Raw genomic sequence first — 23,357 nt, forward strand, 5'->3', positions numbered from 1 at the left:
GAATCCTTATATATGTTGGGTTTGGGCCTAATTTGGCCCGGTCCAATCCGTTAGCGTTTTTAGCCCGTTCGACCCAACTTTGGACCAAACATTTAACACTAACGTCCGGTTTTCCATTTCTAATATTTTTCTAAGATTTTTTACTGTTCTCACTTTTCTCACGCAGCACCGAGCAGACTTGAACCAATTCAACCGGTTTAATAGCTGGTTCGTAATTTTTCACGATTTTTTGCAGAAAACACATTTTCTAACTCGGAAAGACCTACTGAGTCCAAAAATCATATTTAAATCCCCAAATTCTCATTCTAACATTTCGGAACCTAATTTGGGTATTTAAATTATTTTATTCGTGAAAACTTCGGTTCTTACATCCTCCCCTCCTTAAAAATATTTTCGCCCTCGAAAATTTGAATCACGCGATGTAATATATATATATATATATATATATATATATATATATATATTTTCTCAAAGCATCCTACTTTCAACGTTACCAACCCAACAAGTTGCTAAGCATCTCATTTACCATTATCCTACCGTGTCGATGTGCTCTCTCGCCTTCCGATGCGTCACTCTGATTATCGTCATTAAGAATTTGAAAATTTTCCTTAAAATAAATACCGATTTTGTAATATTTTTCAAAACCTTTAAAACAAGTTCAATCTAAAGGAGTCCATTGTTAAAACCTTACCAAAAGAGTCAAAACCTTTTATTTATAAATCAATCACTTTGAAGTACGATTTTTCTAAATTCATTAAAATCCTTAAATCAGAACATTCCCGTTTGAATCCCCTTTTTTATAAGTTATATTTACAAACTAAAATCACAAGTTAACAAAATCTTAGGACTCACTTTCCTTTTTAAATCGTCTTATTTGATAAAAAGTTCCAGTCCTAGTTTCAAAACCAAATCATTCAAACCAGAGTTTCCAAACCAAGTTTAAAAATCAATATAAGCTTTAAAACTTTTTAACACGAACGACGATAGTCTATACTATGAAGATAAGTTGAGATTTGGTCATCGGCTTCATAATTACCTCAACCCTGTTGTTGTGATCTATCCACCCCACGTGTTTCTCGGTATGGGCAATCTCTAACCAAATATCCCGGTGAACCACACTTGTAACATAGTTTCTTACCCAACTGGCATGGCCTATTCGGATGGTAACTCCCACACTCCTGACATTTCATATCAGGGGAGTAAGCTATTGACCTCTTCCCTTCACCATATCTCTTGAAGTTCTGTCCCCTCGGCCCAAGGTAATTATCGCGTTCTCTACTAGTGTTTTCTCCATGAGTGTCCCTTGACGAGGCTACCGTCTTTCCGTATTCCTCAACCCCTCTTGCCTTGTTCACCAGATCAGAGAAAATCCGAATCTCCATAGGAGCCACAATAGTCATGATGTCATCCTTCAAGCCCCTTTGATACTGGACACACTTCCAACTTTCATAGGTCTCCGGGGCACCCTGATACACCCTAGAGAACCTATAGAGTTCCTCAAATCGGCTGGTGTAGTCCGCCATAGATAAAGAAGCTTGCTTCAGTTGCAAAAGTTCAATCTCCTTCGCTTCCCTTGCAGACTCAGGAAAGTACTTCTTGTAGAAGACCGTCCGGAATACATCCCAAAGAACATTGGCGTTCTGAAGTTGGAGGAAGCGGCATTCTACCTGCCACCAATGTTGGGCCTCTTCCAGAAGCTGATAAGCAGCAAACTCCACGTATTGGTTGTTCGGGACATGCTGTGCTTGCAGTGCGCACTCCATAGCTTGGAACCTGTTATCAGCTTCCCTGGGATTGGTCGATCCTCTGAAAGTCGGTGGGTGAACTTTCAGAAACATAGCTAGGGTCATCGGAGTTCCTCGCAAGTCATCACCATTTTCGTCTCTGTTCTCCGCCGGTTGGCCTAACCTCTGCGCAGCTTGTAGAGTCACAGCAGCATTCGCCTCCATGGTGTTCGCAAGATTCACCATTGCCGCCATGAATTCGGCATGTTTATCGGCCGGTTGCTCGTTTCTATTCTCTCTTCGTGATCATGTACGACCTCGTCCACGAGTAGCCATTAGGGTTCCTATCTACACCAAACAATCAATATCAAGGTGATCAGTCTCAATATCAAAAGCCTAGTGCTTCTATTATCCCAAACAGGCACTCACAAACAGGCATGCTATACAATATCAAATAGAAAACCTAATAGCATCAAAGAAAAAGATACACAGAGTATGCAATGAAGCACAATCAGTCCATCCCTCAGGCTCACGAGGATGAACCGCTCTGATACCACTAAATATAACACCCCAATTACCCTAAGCCTTACCTCTAGCCGTAAAGAAAAGGTTAATCAGGGGTTACAATAGTCCTAAGGCTTATACGTATTTATATATAAAAGGAAATAATATATTCTAGAAGCCTGATGAAGGATATAGCTCAAAAATAGGATTTGAAAAGCGCAAAACGTACTAGCGAAGTTACTAACTTAAGGCACAAGAAATAAATACAGTATAGCAAATTATCATAGCATAATATCATAAGAATCTAGCCACAGCTCGTGGAGTTTAAGCTGGCTAGCCATATATACAGACAACCAGAAGACTGTAGTTCAAAAAGGCCTATACAAGTTTTGTTCTCTGAAATAAAAGCCTCTAGGCAAAACAAAATATAAAAGTGAGAGTACAAGTTAAAAATAACTAAAATGACAACAGGAAAGAATAAGATCCTCCGCTCTGCTACCATCACCCAACTCACTGCGGTGGGTTGCGACCTGCATCTGAAAAATAACAACAACGTATGTGATAAACCACTATTTTATGGTTTATCTTGTGCTCAATTGAGTGGTTTTTATCTACTCTTTACCCACTTATTCATACTATTTGCATGGTTTTACATTTGCCTTCCTAATTATGTGCTTTAATTGAAAACATGCTTCTTTGATCTTATATTTGCTTATTATTAATCCTCTCTTATTACCATTAGATGCCTTGATATGTGTGTTAAGTGTTTTCAGATATTATAAGGCAGGAATGGCTTGGAGGATGGGAAGAAAGCATGCAAAAGTGGAAGGAATGCAATAAGTTGAAGAAATTGCTAAGCTGTCCAGCCTGACCTCTCTGCACTCAAATGGCTATAACTTTAGCTATAGCGGTACAAATGACGCAGTTTCAGTTGCGTTGGAAAGCTAACGTCCGGGAGTTCAATTTGATATATAATATGCTATAGTTCCCTTGATGCTAGGCGACGCGACCACGTGATCCATGCGGCCGCGTCGCAGTGACGAAAAACCAGCGTGGCAAAATTCGAAACCAGCGAATTCTGGACTGTTTTTGACCCAGTTTGTGGCCCAAAAAACACAGATTAGAGGCTATAAAGTGGGGGAATGCATCCATTCATGAGGAGGCTCACACATTCACAATTTTAGGAGTAGATGTAGTTTTTAGAGAGAGAGGTTCTCTCCTCTCTCTTAGGATTAGGATTTAGGATTTCTCTTAGTTTTAGGGTGACTCTCAATCCCAGGTTCAATGTTCTTCTATTTCTTTTCTCAATTTTGTTTATGACTCTCTATGTTTAGATTGATTTTCTATTTAATATATTTTTGAGGTATTTCAGACTTATGATTGCTCCTTTTTATTATATAAATAATTTGGATTTTTCTCTTTTGGCTTTGGTTGAGACCTTGGTAACTCTTGAGTTATCAAACTCATTGTTGATTGAAAATTGGAATTAATTTGTCCACTTAACTTACCTTCATAGTTAGAGGTTAATAAGGTGGGGGAAGAATCCAATTCTCATCACAATTGATAAGGATAACTAGGATAGGACCTCCAGTTCTCCATACCTTGCCAAGAGATATTATTATTGTTAATTTATTTTACTTGTCATTTAAATATACCTGTGCACATTGCCCAAACTCCAAATTTCTCAAACCCCCAAATTTACAATATCCATAACCAATAATAAGAACATACCTCCCTGCAATTCCTTGAGAAGACGACCCGAGGTTAAATACTCGGTTATCAATTTTAAAAGGGGTTTGTTACTTGTGACAACCAAAACGTTTGTACGAAGGGATTTCTGTCAGTTTAGAGGCTATATCTACAACGCGACTGTTTTTATGACATTCTTTACTTGCAAAAATCCTAACGTCAAAATGGCGCCGTTGCCGGGGAATTGCAAACGTGTGCCTTATTATTGGTTATTGTAAATATTTTCTTTTGCTTGTTTATTTGTTTTTATTTTTGTTTTTATTTTTGCTTTTTTCGTAAATTAAGAGGTTATTGGTTTTTATTTAGTTATTAAAAATTTTTCAAAAAAAAAATTTGTTCTTGGTGTTCATCTTGATCTTCAAGTTGTTCTTAGTTGTTTTCTTCGTTTTGATCTAAAAATTTTTAAATTTGGTATCATTTTGTTGTTTTTCTCTTTCCTCATTTAATTCAAAAATATATTTTCTCTATTTTTCATTGAATTTTCGAAATTTGCCAAAAAAAAAATTTTCAGATTTTTATTTTTAAAATTTTTTATCTTATCTTATCTTATTTCAAAAATCAAATTTCAAAATTCAAATTTCAAATTTCAAATTTCAAAATTTAATTTTCAAATTTAAAATTTAAATAACCTTTTAAATTAAATTTATTTTTATTTTTATTTTTAATTTTTATTTACTACTATGAACTCTCACCCCTTTGGCTATGAGTCTGGTTACAATAATGTTGCAGGAAGAAGAAATTACAATGAGAACAGGCATCAAGGTTGGAACAATCAAAGATGGGAGGAGCCACAAGGATTTGATCAACCCTCATGGCAACAACCACCTCCAGTGAACTATCAACAACCACCACCATATTCCTATGAACCCTTTCCTCAACATGACTTTGGACCACCATACTCACAAGCCCCTTTCCACCATTCACCTCCATATGACCCTAACCCACATCCACCATACCAACCACCTTATGAACCAAATGAACCATACATAGATCCACCCCAAACCTCCATGGAGAAAGCACTTGTCGATCTAAACTCTACTATACAAGCTCTCTTCACCCAAATCAGACCAACAAATACCTTCAACAATCAACCCTCAAGCTCTAGTGCACTTCCTTGTCAACCACAGAATAATCTCTCCATCCCATCACCACCATCCATGGAAGAGCACCCACATCCATCAATCCAAGAGCAAGATGATCCCAATTATTCTATTGATATGGAACAGGAAAGAAGGAATCATCTTCGCGAATCCATACTTCATAAAGAGCTAGAGGAGGCCCTACGGGTAAGGGTAGGAGAGACCCTTGAAGATGAAAGAATAGTTGAAAGGAGTTGTCATGGAAAGAAAAACATCGAGGATGAGTACGATTTTATACTTAAACAACTGGACAAAGCAGCAATTATTAAAAAGGAAGAAGTGGTTGCAGACTTAAGAGATGTTGTACCTCCATTGGAAAGTCCAGTCACAGAGCCTCCTTCCACGGTGTTTGATGTTGATGTTGAGAAGAGCGTACAACCTCCAAGGTAAATCATGGTTGAAGATTTTGTAGAGGTTGATCAAGAGGTAGAAGATGTCAAAGAAGAGCACAAGGGAGTGGAGCTTGAAATTACCTTGCCAAAGCTGTTGGAAACCCCTCTCCCTAAGTTACCATCATCCTTCACAACATTCAAGTGGGTAAAATTCATATCCCTTAGCTTTCTAATCCCACTTGAATATGGGCTACTGGAGACGGATGGTCAACTTAGAGCACTTTGTGGCATTAAGAGTAAGAGGAAGATGGCCAGTGGTAAGAATTGTCAAGCAAGGTTCAACATGGTTGTGTGCTCAAAGTTTAAATGCAAAGGTTGGTGTAAAGCTCAACTGAATGGGTCTAGGAAGTTGTTTGGCCGCTTACGTGAGAATTCAGACTGCTTGCCACCCGGATGGAACAATATTGCTCAACCAAAAGACGGGTGCAAAGGCAAGGTCTGGGATCCTGGAATTCGCTCTGACACTTGTTACCCCGGGAGCCTAAGAATCTGTTTGAAGCTTCTTAAGGGCTTTACCTGCTTAGTTTGGGACTCCGGAGGATATTGGAAATACAAACATTGGTGGAGATTCCTGGATGAGTTCAAGCATAAGCCACCATAACAGGAAGCTCATCAAATGTCCAACTTAAGGACTTTAACTAAAAGTGCTAGGTGGGAGACAACCCACCATGGTATGATCGTTTCTTTTTCATTTTTATTTAGTTTTATTTGTTTTCGAATTTTATTTTATTTTATTATATTGAACCTGGAGTTTTGCATCACATTCATATTAACACTGCATTCTGCATATTTTTTTCAGATTATCAAAAAAAAAAAAAAGTGCCACGCGACGCGACCACATCAGCGACGCGTCCGCGTCGCAAGGAGAGAAGAGAAAATAAAAACGAACAGAGAGTCATGCTGGAGCAAGGCTGGAGGCATGCCAGTGGCACAATTCGTCCCACGTGACCGCGTCACTGACGCGTCCGCGTCGCAGGGGAATACTGGCCTCCCACGCGATCGCGTGCCCCACGCGGCCGCGTGACCTGAAAATCGACGTCAACCAGGTGCATGGCCGAAAGTTGAGCTGGAGTTAGGTTGGACTCGTGCTGGTAGCCCAAGCCTCACCACGCGAACGCGTGCCCCACGCGTCCGCGTCACATCCCCATGATGGCCACTCACGCGATCGCATGCCCCACGCGATCGCGTCACCCAGAATTTTGGCAAAAAGAGTTTCGAACAGAGAGTTGCGCGACCGCGAGGCTGCACTCGCGCCAATCGCACAAAACAGTCCACGCGATCGCGTGACCCACACGTCCGCGTCACCTGACCTTCTCGCGAACCACGCGACCGCGTCACTCACTCGTCCGCGTCACAAGCGGCGCCCAGAATATCCAGATCAGCCAAATTTCTTATCTTTTCTTCTCTAATCCTTATTTTTCCTATCTTTTCTTATTTCTTTCTTCTTCCTTTCTTATTTTCTTTCACCTCTATTTTATTTTACTTAATTTATTTACATATATTCATTCATTGCATTTTAAATTTGTGCATATTTTTATTTTCTTTTCTGAATTTTTTATTTTTCTATTGGTGTTAAAAAAATGTTTCAACTGTTGCATCTTTTCTTGAATTTATTTTGGTAACTTGTTTTACACTGTGGGATGATATTAATTATCTGCCAATGCCAATCTTTTATAATACTTGCACTTCATTTGCATTGCCATGAACTTACATTGTCTTTCATTACCCACTCTCTCCCCCCATTGTTGCAAATTTTTGCACTCTTGATCTGCCATGTACTTCTATTATTTTCTCACTTGCATGTTGTAGCTACCATGTAATTGAGACCCTTATTATCTGGCATTAACATCTATATTTTATTTATTTTCTATCTTTATTTTTTGGTTACTTTTTCTTTTTCCTCTTTTTTCAGGATGGCCACCACAAAGGGAGAGGAAAAGCTTCTTAATGGGAGAGACAAACAAGTTCCTACGCACATTCCTTGATGAGAGGAGCATCAGTTGGAGCAACCCGTCCACCTGCACATCTCAGCATGCACCGAGGACGGTGCAATCTTTAAGTGTGGGGAGGTCGATACCGATCTCCATGGGTTAGTATTTTCTTATCAACACCAATGTTTTATTTTATTTGTTTGTTCATTATTGCATTTGCATGTTTAATTGCATATTTGTTTGATTTTGTGCATTTAGTTACTACTTGGTTAAAATAATAAATTCTTTTTCAAAGAATATTTTTAGAGAATTTCACTAATTTGAATAAAATTTAATGTTACATTTGTTTGAAGAGATATTATACTGGAACATGGTTTAGAGCTTGAATACACAAAATCTGAGATTTTGAGCCTATTTGAATTGGTTGCATTTTTCAACCAATATTTTATTTTTGATGTGTGTTTTTTCTCTCTAAAATTGTGATCTTTGTCTTGCTTAATTCTATATTTCCATAGTTTGATGTATGCATGCTCTTATATGATTGAGGCCTTTGTTTCACTGAGCTTACATACCCATATGGCCTTAACCCTTCATTATCCCTTGCAAACCACTTTGAGCCTATTATACCCCTTTGTTCTTTACTTTAGCACATCATTAACTCTAAGCGGAAAATAATAATGTCCTTAAATTTGAATCCTTGGTTAGCTTAGACTAGTGAGAGTGCTCATGAATTAAGTGTGGGAAATTGGGTTTGGAAATATTTGGTTTGAGAATTGAGTATGTTAGAATTTTCTAAAAATGTGAAAGAAACGTTTAGGACATGTTCATGCATTCAATAAATTAATCATATGCATTGAAAAAAAAAACAAAAGAAAAAAAAAATATATATATATATAAAAAGAAGAGAGAAAAAGAAAAGAAAAAGTGCAAATAAGAGAAAGGGGACAAAATGCCCCAAAGTAAGTGGTAAAAGCAATGCATATGTACGGTACTTAGAATTAGAATGCATGAATAATGTGGAAAACATGGTTGATGGATAGTTAGAATTTGTATTGTGATTACATGGATTGTCTAAAGTTAGGTGGAAAGTTTAAGTTAATTAAGGATTCAGATTTTAGTCCACTTGACCAAATACAATCCTACCTTGACCCTAACCCCATTACAACCCTTAAAGACCTCTTGATATGTGTATTTGTGCAATAAATTTATGTTGATTGTTAGATGAAGAGCAAGCCTTAGAAAGCAAGGTTAGTAGAGAATTGAGAGATCGAACCTTAAACACCTGAGTAATTAGAGTGTATACACTACCAGTAAGGGTTCGATGCTCAATTCCTTGTTCCCTGCTTTCATAAGCTATTTTCTTCTTACGAGTCTATTTGTGCTTCATTTTTATGATTTGAATTACTGAAATCCAGTTCATATTTGCTCTTGAAAGATTTGTTTATTTTTAACCAAGTAGGTAGAAACATTTTTGCATGTAGTTACATTCATAGGTTGCATTTCATACATTCTATCATCCCTCTTCATCTTTATAGCTTCTCTTGAGCTTATCATGGGACATGCTAATGTTTAAGTGTGGGGAGGTTGATAAACCACTATTTTATGGTTTATCTTGTGCTCAATTGAGTGGTTTTTATATACTCTTTACCCACTTATTCATACTATTTGCATGGTTTTACATTTGTCTTCCTAATTATGTGCTTTAATTGAAAATATGCTTCTTTGATCTTATATTTGCTTATTATTAATCCTCTCTTATTACCATTAGATGCCTTGATATGTGTGTTAAGTGTTTTCAGATATTATAAGGCAGGAATGGCTTGGAGGATGGGAAGAAAGCATGCAAAAGTGGAAGGAATGCAATAAGTTGGAGAAATTACTAAGCTGTCCAGCCTGACCTCTCTGCACTCAAATGGCTATAACTTTAGCTACAGAGGTCCAAACGATGCAGTTCCAGTTGTGTTGAAAAGCTAACTTCCGGGGCTTCGATTTGATATATAATATGCTATAGTTCCCTTGACGCTAGGCGACGCGACCACGTGATCCATGCGGCCGCGTCGCAGTGACGAAAAACCAGCGTGGCAAAATTCGAAACCAGCAAATTCTGGACTGTTTTTGACCCAGTTTGCGGCCCAGAAAACACAGATTAGAGGCTATAAAGTGGGAGAATGCATCCATTCATGAGGAGGCTCACACATTCACAATTTTAGGAGTAGATGTAGTTTTTAGAGAGAGAGGTTCTCTCCTCTCTCTTAGGATTAGGATTTAGGATTTCTCTTAGTTTTAGGGTGACTCTCAATCCCAGGTTCAATGTTCTTCTATTTCTTTTCTCAATTTTGTTTATGACTCTCTATGTTTAGATTGATTTTCTATTTAATATATTTTTGAGGTATTTCAGACTTATGATTGCTCCTTTTTATTATATAAATAATTTGGATTTTTCTCTTTTGGCTTTGGTTGAGACCTTGGTAACTCTTGAGTTATCAAACTCATTGTTGATTGAAAATTGGAATTAATTTGTCCACTTAACTTACCTTCATAGTTAGAGGTTAATAAGGTGGGGGAAGAATCCAATTCTCATCACAATTGATAAGGATAACTAGGATAGGACCTCCAGTTCTCCATACCTTGCCAAGAGATTTTATTATTGTTAATTTATTTTACTTGTCATTTAAATATACCTGTGCACATTGCCCAAACTCCAAATTTCTCAAACCCCCAAATTTACAATCTCCATAACCAATAATAAGAACATACCTCCCTGCAATTCCTTGAGAAGACGACCCGAGGTTAAATACTCGGTTATCAATTTTAAAAGGGGTTTGTTACTTGTGACAACCAAAACGTTTGTACGAAGGGATTTCTGTCGGTTTAGAGACTATATCTACAACGCGACTGTTTTTATGACATTCTTTACTGGCAAAAATCCTAATGTCAGTATGGAATGAAACCAGAGGTTCTCAGTATGGTAACAGTGCCCAATATGTAAGATGTAAGGCTCCGGGACGCCGAAGGCAATCCTAGAACTTCACATCACACACGAATATTCAAGCTTAGAACAAAATAAATAAATAAGGAACTTAAACCATAAACCGGATTATCTAAACTTAGGAGATTCTAACTAATACTAATCACACCGCTGTATTCTACAGCCCTCACCAACATAGCCTCCTTGCGATCCCATTGCCACCGCCTACCTAACCTCCTCAACACCAAACAAACACAATTAATGCAAACAAGTAAAACACAGATAATATTCATATATCACATAGTTCAAGAAGCAAGTAAGCATGTTATACAATTAGGCAAGCTCAAGTAAACAAAGCAAGCAACCATATAGAAGATGCATATGATGAATGTCTGTCCTATTGGCTGTGATATCACATGTCGGTTTGGTGCCAAGCCCGACAGAAAATCCGGTTGACAACTCCCGGATTAGTCTCTCTATTGCGCATAAGGAGGAATAATTCTGAGGGATGAGTGCCCTACCACCTTCTCTTTTCAGAGGGAAACATTTTGAGGGAGAGTGCCCTACCACCTTCCTCTGGCTGTCGCATAATTCCGTGGGTTAGTGCCCTACCACCTTGCAATCAGAGAGAAGTCGCATTTTCAGGAGGAATAATTCCGAGGGATAAGTGCCCTACCACCTTCTCCTTTCAAAGGAAAACAATCCAAGGGAGCGTGCCCTACCACCTTCGTCTGGTTGCGAGAAATATGAGTGAGAAGCCCAGCTTCAACTCACACATCCGAACGTACGGGAGACTGTCACAGCCCCTACGACCAAAAACAATGAATATTGTAGTCACATATTCAACCTCAGAGGCCACTGCTCATAACACCCTTCTACTCATACTCGTCAGAACCATCATTACTTCATAAGTTCCATTCCAAACTCCTTAGTTCATCAGTTTCTCAAATTTGTTGTTAGCAATCCCCATATTCACCACTCTTCCTTATCTCTCAACCAACTCGTCCTCACTACACCAGAAACATAAAACTCCGTTTGCTAACTTTTCAAAGAAAAACCAATCATTTCTCCTAAGACCTTTCCCATGTTTCAAGGCCCAAAGATAAGTCCCAGAGTCTCAATTAGGTGTCATAGAAGTATACAACCTTGTCGGGAAAGTGTAATAGTTTAAAAATAAAGTTTAAGTTATAAAACAGGACGTGTGCGTATGCACAGGGGTGTGCGTGCGCACGCCCAGAAGATTTTTAAGATGTGTGCGTACGCATAAGGGTGTGCGTACGCACAGACATTAACTTTCCCAACTTGTGCGTGCGCACAGGTTGTAAAACTTCATTGGTGTTTGCGCGCACAAGCTATGCTAGCGCTGCCAACGGTGAGCCTTCCCCTGCATGTGCGGACGCACAGGTCTGTGCGTGCGCACAGGCTAAAATTTTTGCAGGGTTGTGTGTGCACACATACCAGGAATCGCAAAATTCTGCAACTCTGCAGAATTTCAGATTTTGACACCAATCTTTGAATGATCATAACATCCTCCAAAAAAATCCAAATTGTTCAAACTTTATATCGATTTGAAAAGTTTTCAATGAACTTTAATTTAAATTAAATTTCAACAAATTTCAACAACCGAGGCTCAAGTTATGATCCATCAAAGTTTACTAAAAATCTATTTTTACTAATAATCACAAATCCTTAACTTCACCAAAATTCACAATTCAAGCCAAACTAATCATACCCCAAACAATACCAAAACAACCTCAAGGTCCATACCAAATATTTCTCAACCACTTCAAACATTCAATCATATAAACCATTTAATACTCACCTCATCCAACTCTAAATTCAATCTAACATCACATCCAATTTTCTTAATACCACCATTCAAATTCTCAACAACCATAACAAATTCCATCATTCAATATCTCAATTTATCAACTCTTAAACAATCATCTCCACTTACCAATAACATCAATATGCATTCTTAATCATCAACCATATCACAAACCTTCATCAACAACAATAAGTCTCACATTCATCATCAACCTTCATAATAATTAAAATACCAATAATCATCATCAAATCATAAAATCATTATCATTATTATTCCAATTCCTTCCACACAACACCACCACAACATCAATCAATTCCCATCAACAACCCCAATCATCAATACTCATTAACACCAACAATTCCCAATAATCATCATCAACCACACTAATCCAATACAACCAACAATTAACATCAATTCACATTTAAATATTCATACACCAATAACATTCAATCCTATCTTAGGGTCAACTAGCCTAAGTTTCCAGAAACATTACATATTACATAAAGGAAACCGAAACTATACCTTGTCCAATTTCCAATATGCTCAAACACCAAACTTGATTCCAATCAAGCTTCCACCAAGCTCCAAACCATTAAAGCCAAACCAAAAAACACCACCAACTCCAAAAACAAGCTTCATACATACAACATAATCATACATCAACAACTAAAGCTCATACTCTACCAAACCACAAGGATAAAGAGATTCCTTACCTTATCCAACGAGATTAGAGGGTAAAATCCATCAATTTTCCTCTACTAGAGATCACCTAAACAAGTAAAACCACAAAATCTACTCAAAACCATAACCTCAAAAATGTAAAAATATAGGGCACAAAACTGGGAAGTGATATGCGGTTTCTTACCAGATTTTCTTGGATAGAAACGTAGAGCTCGACAAGAGCTTCGCATTGCCACAAACGGCTTATCAATCGGAGCTCTGGATCGAAAGTTATGGAGCTTTGAAGGAGGAAGTGAATAGTGTTTCTTCTCTCTTCTCCCCTGTCCTTCTTGCAGCTGGTGTGTGTGTGTGTTTACGGGTGTGTTGTGTTGAATGGGTTCATTAATGAACCCTTATATATGTTGGGTTTGGGCCCAACTTGGCCCGATCCAACCCGTTAGCATTTTTAGCCCGTTTAGCCCAACTTTGTGCCAAACATTTAACACTAATGCCCGATTTTTCATTTCTAATATTTTTCTAAGGTTTTCGACTGTTCTCACTTTTCTCGTGCAGCACCGAGAACACTTGAACCGGTTCAACCAGTATAATAGCCGATTTGTGGCTTTTCACGATTTTTCGCAGAAAACACATTTTTTGACTCGGAAAGACCTAGTGAGTCCAAAAATCATATTTAAATCTCCAAATTCTCATTCTAACTTTTTGGAACCTAATTTGGGCATTTAAATTATTTTATTCGTGAAAACTCCGGTTCTTACATCCTCCCCTCCATAAAAAGATTTTCGCCCTCGAAAATCTGACTCGTTCACCATCATCCTACCGTGTCGATGTGCTCTCTCGCCTTCCGCTGCGTTACTTTGATTATCGTCGTTAAGAATTTGAAAATTTTCCTTAAACCAAATACTGATTTTGTAATATTTTTCAAAACCTTTAAAATAAGTTCAATCTAAAGGAGTCCATTGTTAAAACCGTACCAAAAGTGTCAAAACCTTTTATTTGTAAATCAATCACTTTGAAGCACGATTTTTCTAAATTCATTAAAATCCTTAAATCAGAACCTTTCTGTTTGAATGCCTTTTTTTATTTTGATAAGTTATATTTACAAACTAAAATCATAAGTTAACAAAATCTTAGGACTCACTTTCCTTTTTAAATCGTCTCATTTGATCAAAAGTTCCAGTCCTAGTTTCAAAACCAAATCATTCAATCCAGAGTTTCCAAACCAAGTTTAAAAATCAATATAAGCTTTAAAACTTTTCAACACGAACGACGATAGTCTATACTATGAAGAAAAGTTGGGATTTGGTCATCGGCTTCATAATTACCTCAACCCTGTTGTTGTGATCTATCCGCCCCACGTGTTCCTCGATGTGGACAATCTCTAACCAAATATCCCGGTGAGCCACACTTGTAACATAGTTTCTTACCCAACTGGCATGGCCTATTCGGATGGTAGCTCCCGCACTCCTGACATTTCATATCAGGGGAGTAAGTTCTTGACCGCTTCCCTTCACCATATCTCTTGAAGTTATGTCCCCTCGGCCCAAGGTAATCGTCGCATTCTCTACTAGTGTTTCCTCCATGAGTGTCCTTGACGAGGCTACCGTCTTTGCGTATTCCTCAACTACTCTTGCCTTGTTCACCAGATCGGAGAAAATTTGAATCTCCATAGGAGTCACAACAGTCATGATGTCATCCTTCAAGCCCTTTTGATACTGGACACACTTCCAACTTTTATAGGTCTCCGGGGCACCCTGACACGCCCTAGAGAACCTACAGAGTTCCTCAAATCGGCTGGTGTATTCCGCCACAGATAAGAAACCATGCTTCAGTTGCAAAAGTTTCATCTCCTTCGCTTCCCTTGCAGACTCAGGAAAGTACTTCTTGTAGAAGGCCGTCCGGAATACATCCATGGAACATTGGCGTTCTGAAGTTGGAGCAAGCGGCATTCTGCCTGCCACCAATGCTGGGCCTCTTCCAGAAGCTGATAAGCAGCAAACTCCATGTATTGGTTGTTCAGAACATGCTTTGCTTGCAGTGCGTGCTCCATAAATATACCAGCTCCTATGTCGGGAACTGGATGTCCGACCTTCCCTAAATGTATTTTTCTATCTCTTTATTTTGACAAAACCCTATAGCTCTCAAAAGAAGTCGAGTTGGATATCCTTTCGAGCTATCCAAGGTCGAAAAGTTTTTGTCCTTTTTGATGACTCTTTTTGTGACTTTAAAAATTACTTTTTTAAGGTCTGGGGTATTGAGGGAGTCCGACCTTTCTTTTTGGATGAGAACCAGGAGCCTCGTTTCCCTTTTTATTAGCAAGATAGGCTTGTTACACTTAGGCATGATGTAGACGACTTAGATGACCTTGAGAGGAATGTGGTAGACTTCTTTCAAGATGCTTGGGGCTGAGCTCTTTATTTTGACACAAAGAGATTTTTAGGGGACCCTAACCTTCTTCAATCTGAGCTGGGTAGCCCTCTTTCTCTTTACTTTTTTGAACTCGGTTATTATTATTGTTGTTTCTATATTAACTTTATCTTGTTTTTTGTAGAGAGTATGGCTCCGAAATTTGCTGCTATGAGAACACTCAGGAATACAAAAAAGAATGTTGTAGCTTGGAACATCCAGCAAAAAGAACTCGGATCATCCTCTATCTGATCTTCTCCAAAGAAGGTGGATTCGGGCCCCTCCTCCTTGAAGAATATTATTCTACCCATGCCTCCAGGTTTATAGCCTCTGACTCTCCTCCTTTTTCTCCCTCCTCTGCTGAACCTCCTCCCAAGAAACAGAAAGTAGCCGAGGGGGATAGAATCTACACTAAAAATTTTGATGCTTTAGCTTGGGGTGAAAAGAATATTCTTTCCTACCATCATGTGAGCATGGATGACGTCGCCCTCCAAAATCATCTCCAGACATTGGCCCGTGGTGAGCTTTGCACAGTCGGGTTGTGTGCATCCCTGGCTAAGGAGCTTATGAGCACTCCGATCCAAGCCACGGCAAATGCTCTTGTGGCCGCCGAAACTGACATGGAGAGATTGAACGAGATTAAGAAGGGTCTGGAGGAGGAGAGGGATATGTCGAGGGCCGACCTAGAAAGAGCTCGAGAAAGGGTAAAGAAGTCAGAGGCTGCTGCTACATTGGCCGAGGGGATAAAGAAAAGAGCTGAGTAGAGTTGTACCTGTGTCGATGGGAAAAAACTAGACCTTCAGGAGGAGTTGGAAAAAATGACAAAGAAATACGCAAACTTGAAGATTTAGTGGCTGAAGGGATGGATGGGCTTTTTGAATATTTGAAGGCTCAGGTTAAAGTCCTTGCCCCCGACCTTGTTTTTCAACTCGGCCAGGACAACATGGTGGTGGACGGGAAGATCGTCCTAGTCCCTGAAGATGATGAGGAGGTTCCTCGACCTGATCCAAAAACATTGGGGGGAGAGGTCAGTCAAGCCTCCCAAGGTCCTGAAGTAGTCGTTGCCGATTCTTGTCCTTCCCTGGACCGGGTGACCGATTCTCCTCCTTCCTTCGACCGGGTGACTGATTCTCCTCTGACCTCTCCGACTCAGGGTGAAGATGTGGAGACCGGTGAAGAACTCAACCCTTTGGCGGGTGCCACCCCTTAGTTTTATTTGTAATATTTCAAGATGGCCCGACTTGTGGGTCTTTAAACAATTTTTTTGTAACAGCCACTTAGTTGTTGAACACTTTATTTAGTTGCATCTGTTAACAACTTTCTATATTCAATTATTTTTAAAGCTTTTCTCCCAACTTTTCCATTTAATTTCTTTTGAAAAGATTGGTTTTGTATAACTTAGCAGCTTTCGTGTTGATGCCTTCTATAAGCGAGATATTTACGAGTTTCCTTTGCGAGTTCCAACTTCATGTAGTTAAACTTTATTAAGTTACTTATATAGTTCGTGTTTTATCCAACTTATAAATGAAGTCGGTGCTCATGAGTTGTTTTTATAACTTTTTGGATTAATATGTACTTCGTCGCTTTATCTTGCCGTCCCTTTTAGGTCATCCAATGTTTTTCGCAGTTTATCGAGTATAAATTAACACGTTCTTAACAGGAAACTTTGAAAGCAAAATAGGAATTTTATTGATAAATGAGAAATTCCTTTACATTGTTTCTTTATTTTCCATTTCTATAGTAGTAATTTTGGACCGCGGTAAGTAGTGCTATGCATATCTCTCTATAACTAAGTATTCAGAATTACATTCTTCGCGTTATTTACTAGAATGATGATCTTATTATTTCCTGGTCCACTAGTGATATTGTTAACCGTGGATCATTAAGAGACCAGGCAAATACATACATAAAGTACTGAACAACACACGTTAAAAAATAATTAAAAAACATGTATTATATATTTATAAATGAGTGAACCTTTGAAATTTGCTAGTGAAAGACATTCATATATGCAAGGAAGCAGAAACTAAAACTTTACCACTATAATAAGTATAGCATTTCACCAAACACTTGAGAGACATGTAAAAAATAATAAGATGTATAGACATAAACAAGAGAACGAAAGAATAAAACAAACCATAGTGTAATCGGCAAAGGACCCAAAATTCTAAGGCTCCACCAACATTGTATATCCCAACAGTGTGTCTCATCAACCTAGAGTAAGGTTTTGCATCAGACCTCATCAGTTCGTCATAAAAAAATCCCAAGAAATGCCGCAGCGATATCTTATTACTTTAGCTAACACAATTTATTAGCACTATATTAGAAGAATGAATGATTATTCAATCTAGCAACTAGTTCACTGGATCAAATGTTCAACCGTAGTTCAATCAGAATAACCAAATTATAATAAAATAATATATAAAATATAAATAAATACACAAAACATAATTATATTATAATATAAATCTAAAAGTCTCATCCAAATTAAAAATTTCACATCAGCCAAAGTATTATATAATCTCATCCAAGTCTGCACAAGTCAAATAACAAAAGAAATATCCAAATAAAATTAATAAGTAGGCAACAATTAGTACGCAAATAAATAAAAGATAGAACAATAAGTAGGCAACAAGAACAATAACAGCTAGGAAAATTAATTCAATAACTACATAGCAAAAAAATTTAATAACACCTAACAAAAAATTAGCAAAAGAATTATTATCAAGAACTGAACAATTATTAGTGAAAATTTTAACAAATCAACAAGAACAATGACAGCAATAGCAACAATCACTAACAAATCAACAAGAACCATAACAGCAATAACTACGAGAATTGAACAATTGTTAGCAAAATATTTAAGTAATCAAGAATAATAACAGCAAATAAATTCAATAACTACAAGAACTGAACATCTATGAAACAACAATATAACAATTCACAAGAAGAATCAGCAATAAGAAGAACAACTAACGAAAGCTGAAGAAAAATAATGAGCGACAAGATGCTGAGTAACAGAGTCACGCACTATACCTGAACGTCGGAAGAAATAGAGCTGGAGGCGAGTAGGTCTGAAAGCGACGGCAACCAAAGACAGAAGACGACCACAAGGTGACGGTAGAGCTCATAGAATGGCAGATAGAGGAACTCACAGCTTCAAGCTCTGGGAGAGGAAAGGGGCGCACCGTCGAAGAGGACAAAAAGGAGTTAAGATTTTTTATTAAAAAAAATAAAAACAAGATGGAATAAGGAAAGGGATAAGGGCAACCTACCTAGACGACGGAAGAAAGACACAACTCCGACGATAGAGGGAGCAGCAGCAGTAGCTCTTCTAACGATGGCGGAGACAGAGGGAGCAACTCCGTTTGAGGCAATGAAACACGATACAGGCAACTTGACGTAGCTTTTGGAGGAGAATAGAGGTGGACAGCGCTGGCAGAGGGTGATCGGAGGGACTGTTGTAGGTAGTTGCACGAGAGAAATAAGAGAGAGGATGGGGAGAGAGAAGTTTTCTCGAAAATAGGGGAGAGGGCCACGCACTTTGAATTTAGATCAGGTTTACTAGCGGATAAATCCGACGGTAATGCTTTTTGTATGACCAAAACACAATGTTCCATCAATTGAGCTTTACTGGCAGATAAATCTGCGATAATTTCGACGATAATGCTCACATCAATTTTTTTCTTCCAAATATTATCGGCGGATTTACCGTCAGAAAATCTGATCCGATGGTAACTTTTCTATCCGACGAATTTATTGCTATAATCCACCGGTAAATTTGTCGGTAAACCCGCCACTAATGTCCGACACTAATTTTGATGGTAAATTTAATAGTATTCAACGTTTTTCTTATAATATTACCTCTTACTGTTGCGTTGATGAAGTTTGTGAATGATGAGAATAATATTTAATTTTGTAAAATAAAATATTTGGAATTTAATTTAATATAATAATAAATATTAAACTAAAGTTAACTTTTTTAATGAAAGTTAAATTTAATTTAAAATTCAGTTGGTGTATCAAGCATTCGTTTAAGCTGATGTGACAATATTTAAATGTAACAAAATAAAAGTTATATTTTGCTTTAAAAATATTTAAAGAATAATTTCTCTGATAAGTAATCTTAATAAATTTCTCAAGACACCTTTTGTTTTATTTATGTAATTAATATCTTTGTAATAAGAATTAAATTTTTTTTATAATATTCATCAGTCTAATAAATTAAAAATTAATTTGTTACAGATTTAAATTTTATTTAAAAATTTATTATTGGATAATAAATAATTATATATATACTATAAAATTTAAATTTTTGGCACTTATTTAAATAGACAAATGTGTTGATTACTTGACTAATCAAAATTGATTTAATAATATGATTTAATTTGTATCTAGCTATCTGTATCTTGGCTTCAATTTATAGGCACAAGAGAGAGGAATAATATATAATAGAGAACTAAATTATGTGAGGCTTCCTTAGTGGAGAGATGGTATTAATTAATGAACAATTCCTTAATTCATACAACCACATAGGTCTCCATCACTTGCTGGTTTCAGGCATTGATTCTCCGAAACAGGATAAAACTTGTGGGGAATCTCAAGAACTTTGCATCAATGTGACAATTTGTTGCAATATACACGTGTAATGTCGAAAATAAAAGATCAATCATCGGACGGTAATGATTCCCTTTATGTTCTTTCTCATCTAAATGACTGGTTACAATATACATTCCGATAAGATTTGAAGCTAGAACCTTTTTGTCACTTCATGTATGTGCGAATGAATATTGGGAGCCACACTTCAAGTTTTTATACCCAAAGTAAACAATTTATTAAGACTATACCTTTAAATTAAAATTTAAATTGTTAGCTCAAATAGTAACATCATTATGAGTTTGTAAAAACTAATGTACAAATCATCAAATGTAAACTCAAATTTCAGAAAATTGAAAAACCACTATTACACTTTGTACCATTAAATATTAATTCTAGTTTTGTCGGTATGTTGCACATAATGTTGGAATAAATTAATTTCAATAACTCAGATCACCCATATTGAATCACAAAAAATATAACATAATACGGAAGCGTATCTTTACTCATAAGAGTCAGAAATTGATGGAAGAATTTGGATCTTGTGGTTCTTTCGATCTTTCTCAACCAAAGCCTTCTGTATTCCTAGGTGGCTTAACTGCAACTCTTTTGATGGGAAAAGAGCAACAAAGGCGGCTTTGGTATATTGGGGACCGAAATCCTGTAGGCCTATTTATATTTGAGCATGGCACCCATTAAACCCTTAAGCCCAAATAAAATAGTATCTAAAGCCCAAAAGATAATATATCTAAAATCCAAAAAGATAATTATCTAAGGAACAAAAGATAATATCTGGTTTTATTCTCATTTAATTCCAAATCAAAAGTAATAATGACTTATTCAATTTAGCATTTATAACAATAAATGAGATTATCATTATATAAGTCATTTAATTTGAAATAGCATAATTTATGATTACAATTAATATATGTATTGCCCACAAATAAATTAAGAAATTAAAATAATTTCCTAACAATCTCCCACTTGAGCTATACATATATTCTTTCTTGACATAATCACACCTTATAAACTTTATGCGCGCATCTGAATGCTATTTCTCTCATTACTTTAACAATCTAGTCCGTCTCATACATTAGATATGGAACTACCGCAGCTTTTATCACATTAATTGCCGTGACTAAACCACGCCAATCACCATCCTAATATACTTAACGACATAGATCAAATTTGGATGAGTAATATGGAAATTACATGCCAAGTGATCTCATGCATGTCTATTTTCAGCTGGTCCAACTTTATTGAGATCAAACACAATACAAATATTGCAAAATGAACATTTCACATAACATGAAATAAACCATCAACTTAATTCTGCAGAAAAATAACTCAATATCTGTCATAGGACATATAGCATAAACTCCCACTAAACCAAGGCATCACAAATATTGACACCCATCCGAGCAGTGTGCTCATGAAAAAACTTTAGGGGTCAATTCCTTGGTAATGGGTCTGCTAACATATACTCTGTTCCTATATGTCCTATGAAAATCTGTTTTTCTTAAATTTTCTCCTTGACAACTAAGAACTTGATGTCTGTATGCTTTGATTTTGTCAAGCTCTTATTGTTATTGGAGTATAGTACTGCTAACTTATTGTCACAAAATATATTTAATGGCCTTTCAATGTCATCTACTATATGAAGCTTAGTGACAAAGTTTCGCAACCATATGCCATGAAATCGGAATCAAAGTACCTAATGATCTCCAAATTTTCTGATCTCCGTTAAATAAGCATGTAATCCTTTGTTCTTTTCAAACAACGCATTACGCGTTTAACAGCTATCCAATGATCCATATCCGGATTGCTCAAGTATCTACCCAACACTCCCACTATAAATGATATATCGGGATGTATGTAGACTTGAGCATACATTAAATTTCCTAGTGCTGATGTATAAGGTTTATCATGCATTGTTGTCTTCTTAAGATCATTTTGGGGCATTGCTTGAGACTAAACTTATCTCCTTTAACTACGGATGTGTCCATTGGTCTATAACTTTTTATGACATATCTACTTAAAATCTTTTCGATATAGTTCTTTTGTGACAATCCAAGAATACCTTGAGAGTAATCTCTTAGTATCTCGATTCCTAATACAAAAGAGGCATCACCAAGATCTTTCATTTCGAATTTGTTCGATAGAAATTTCTTAGTTTCATGCAACAAGCCTATATCGTTGCTGGCAAGTAGAATGTCATCAACATATAAGACCAAAAAAAAGTATTTACTCCCACTGAACTTGCGGTATACACATTTATCTATAATATTTACCTCAAAACCATGAGGTAATGACTTAATTAAACTTGTGATACCATTAACGGGAAGCTTGTTTGAGACCATAGATGGATTTTCTCCTTTTTCTATTGGATCTCCTTAATGACACTTTTTGAGGTTGTTGAGCTTGCTGTATGGGTTGGGGTTGATGAGGATTCTCATCATTATCTTGTACTGTAGCAGTATCTCGAGCAACAACAATATTCTCATTGTTCTCTTTTACTGTAACTGGATTTACAGTAGGATTCTCATTTTGCTCTTGTACTATAACTATATCTTGAACAACAATAGGCACAAGGACCTGATCATTGTCAGTTACAGAATCCTCATCAAAAGCAACATTCCTAATATTTCCTCCCTCCAAACTCAACATCCTCAAGAAATCTCGCATTTCCCGTTTCAAAATAGACCTTGATGCAGGATTGTAAAACTTGTACCCCCGTGAGCGCTCAGCGTAACCAACAAAGTAGCAACTAATTGTCCTTGAGTCAATTTTCTTTCATGCAGCTTATAAGGTCACGCCTCAGCTAGACATCCCCAAATATGCAGATGCTTTATACTGGGCCTTTTTCCAGTCCAAATTTCATATGGGGTTTTGTTAACTGCTTTGCTTGGCACCCTATTAAGGATGTACACTGCGGTCTTTAAGGCTTCTCCCCAGAGTGATTCAGGCAAGGAAGAATGACTAATCATACTTCTCACCATGTTCTTAAATAGTTTGGTTCCTTCGCTCTGCAACACCATTCATGCTAGGTTTGCCTAGCATGGTGTATTGCGGAACAATACCATACTCCTCTAAGAAAAGAGCAATAAGCCCGGGACGTTGCTCACCTGAACCGTCATATCTTCCGTAGTATTCACCACCACGATCAGATTTGACAGCTTTAATTTTCTTTCCAAGTTGAAGTTCAACTTCAGCTTTGAAAGACTTGAAAACATCCAAGGCTTGACACTTTTCATGAATTAAATATAGATACACATAACGAGAGTAATCATATATGAACGTAATAAAGTACCGTTGTCCATTCCAAGAGACAGTAGGGAATGGGCCACATATATCGGTATGTATCAGTTCTAAGACATCTTTAGCTCTCTCGGCACCTAATTTTCTTTCGTTTGTCCTTTTCCCCTTTATGCACTCAATGCAG

At 37.2% G+C, this 23,357-nt stretch overlaps 1 protein-coding gene across 1 annotated transcript; it reads right to left on the reverse strand.

Annotated features, from left to right (window-relative positions):
- Positions 1-1,037: 1,037 nt before the first annotated feature.
- On the reverse strand, positions 1,038-1,979 carry LOC107636475 (uncharacterized). The gene has a single exon (XM_016339981.1). The coding sequence runs from the start codon at positions 1,977-1,979 to the stop codon at positions 1,038-1,040; it is 942 nt and encodes a 313-aa protein (XP_016195467.1).
- Between the last annotated feature and the right edge of the window lie 21,378 nt (positions 1,980-23,357).

The sequence above is a fragment of the Arachis ipaensis genome, chromosome B4, assembly GCF_059453495.1.
Source record: "Arachis ipaensis isolate K30076 ecotype BB chromosome B4, ASM5945349v1, whole genome shotgun sequence".
NCBI lineage: Eukaryota > Viridiplantae > Streptophyta > Magnoliopsida > Fabales > Fabaceae > Arachis > Arachis ipaensis.

What these genes read in the sequence shown, in the direction of transcription:
- LOC107636475 (XM_016339981.1), bottom strand. Translation starts at nt 1,979, where the DNA reads ATGGCGGCAATGGTGAATCTTGCGAACACCATGGAGGCGAATGCTGCT.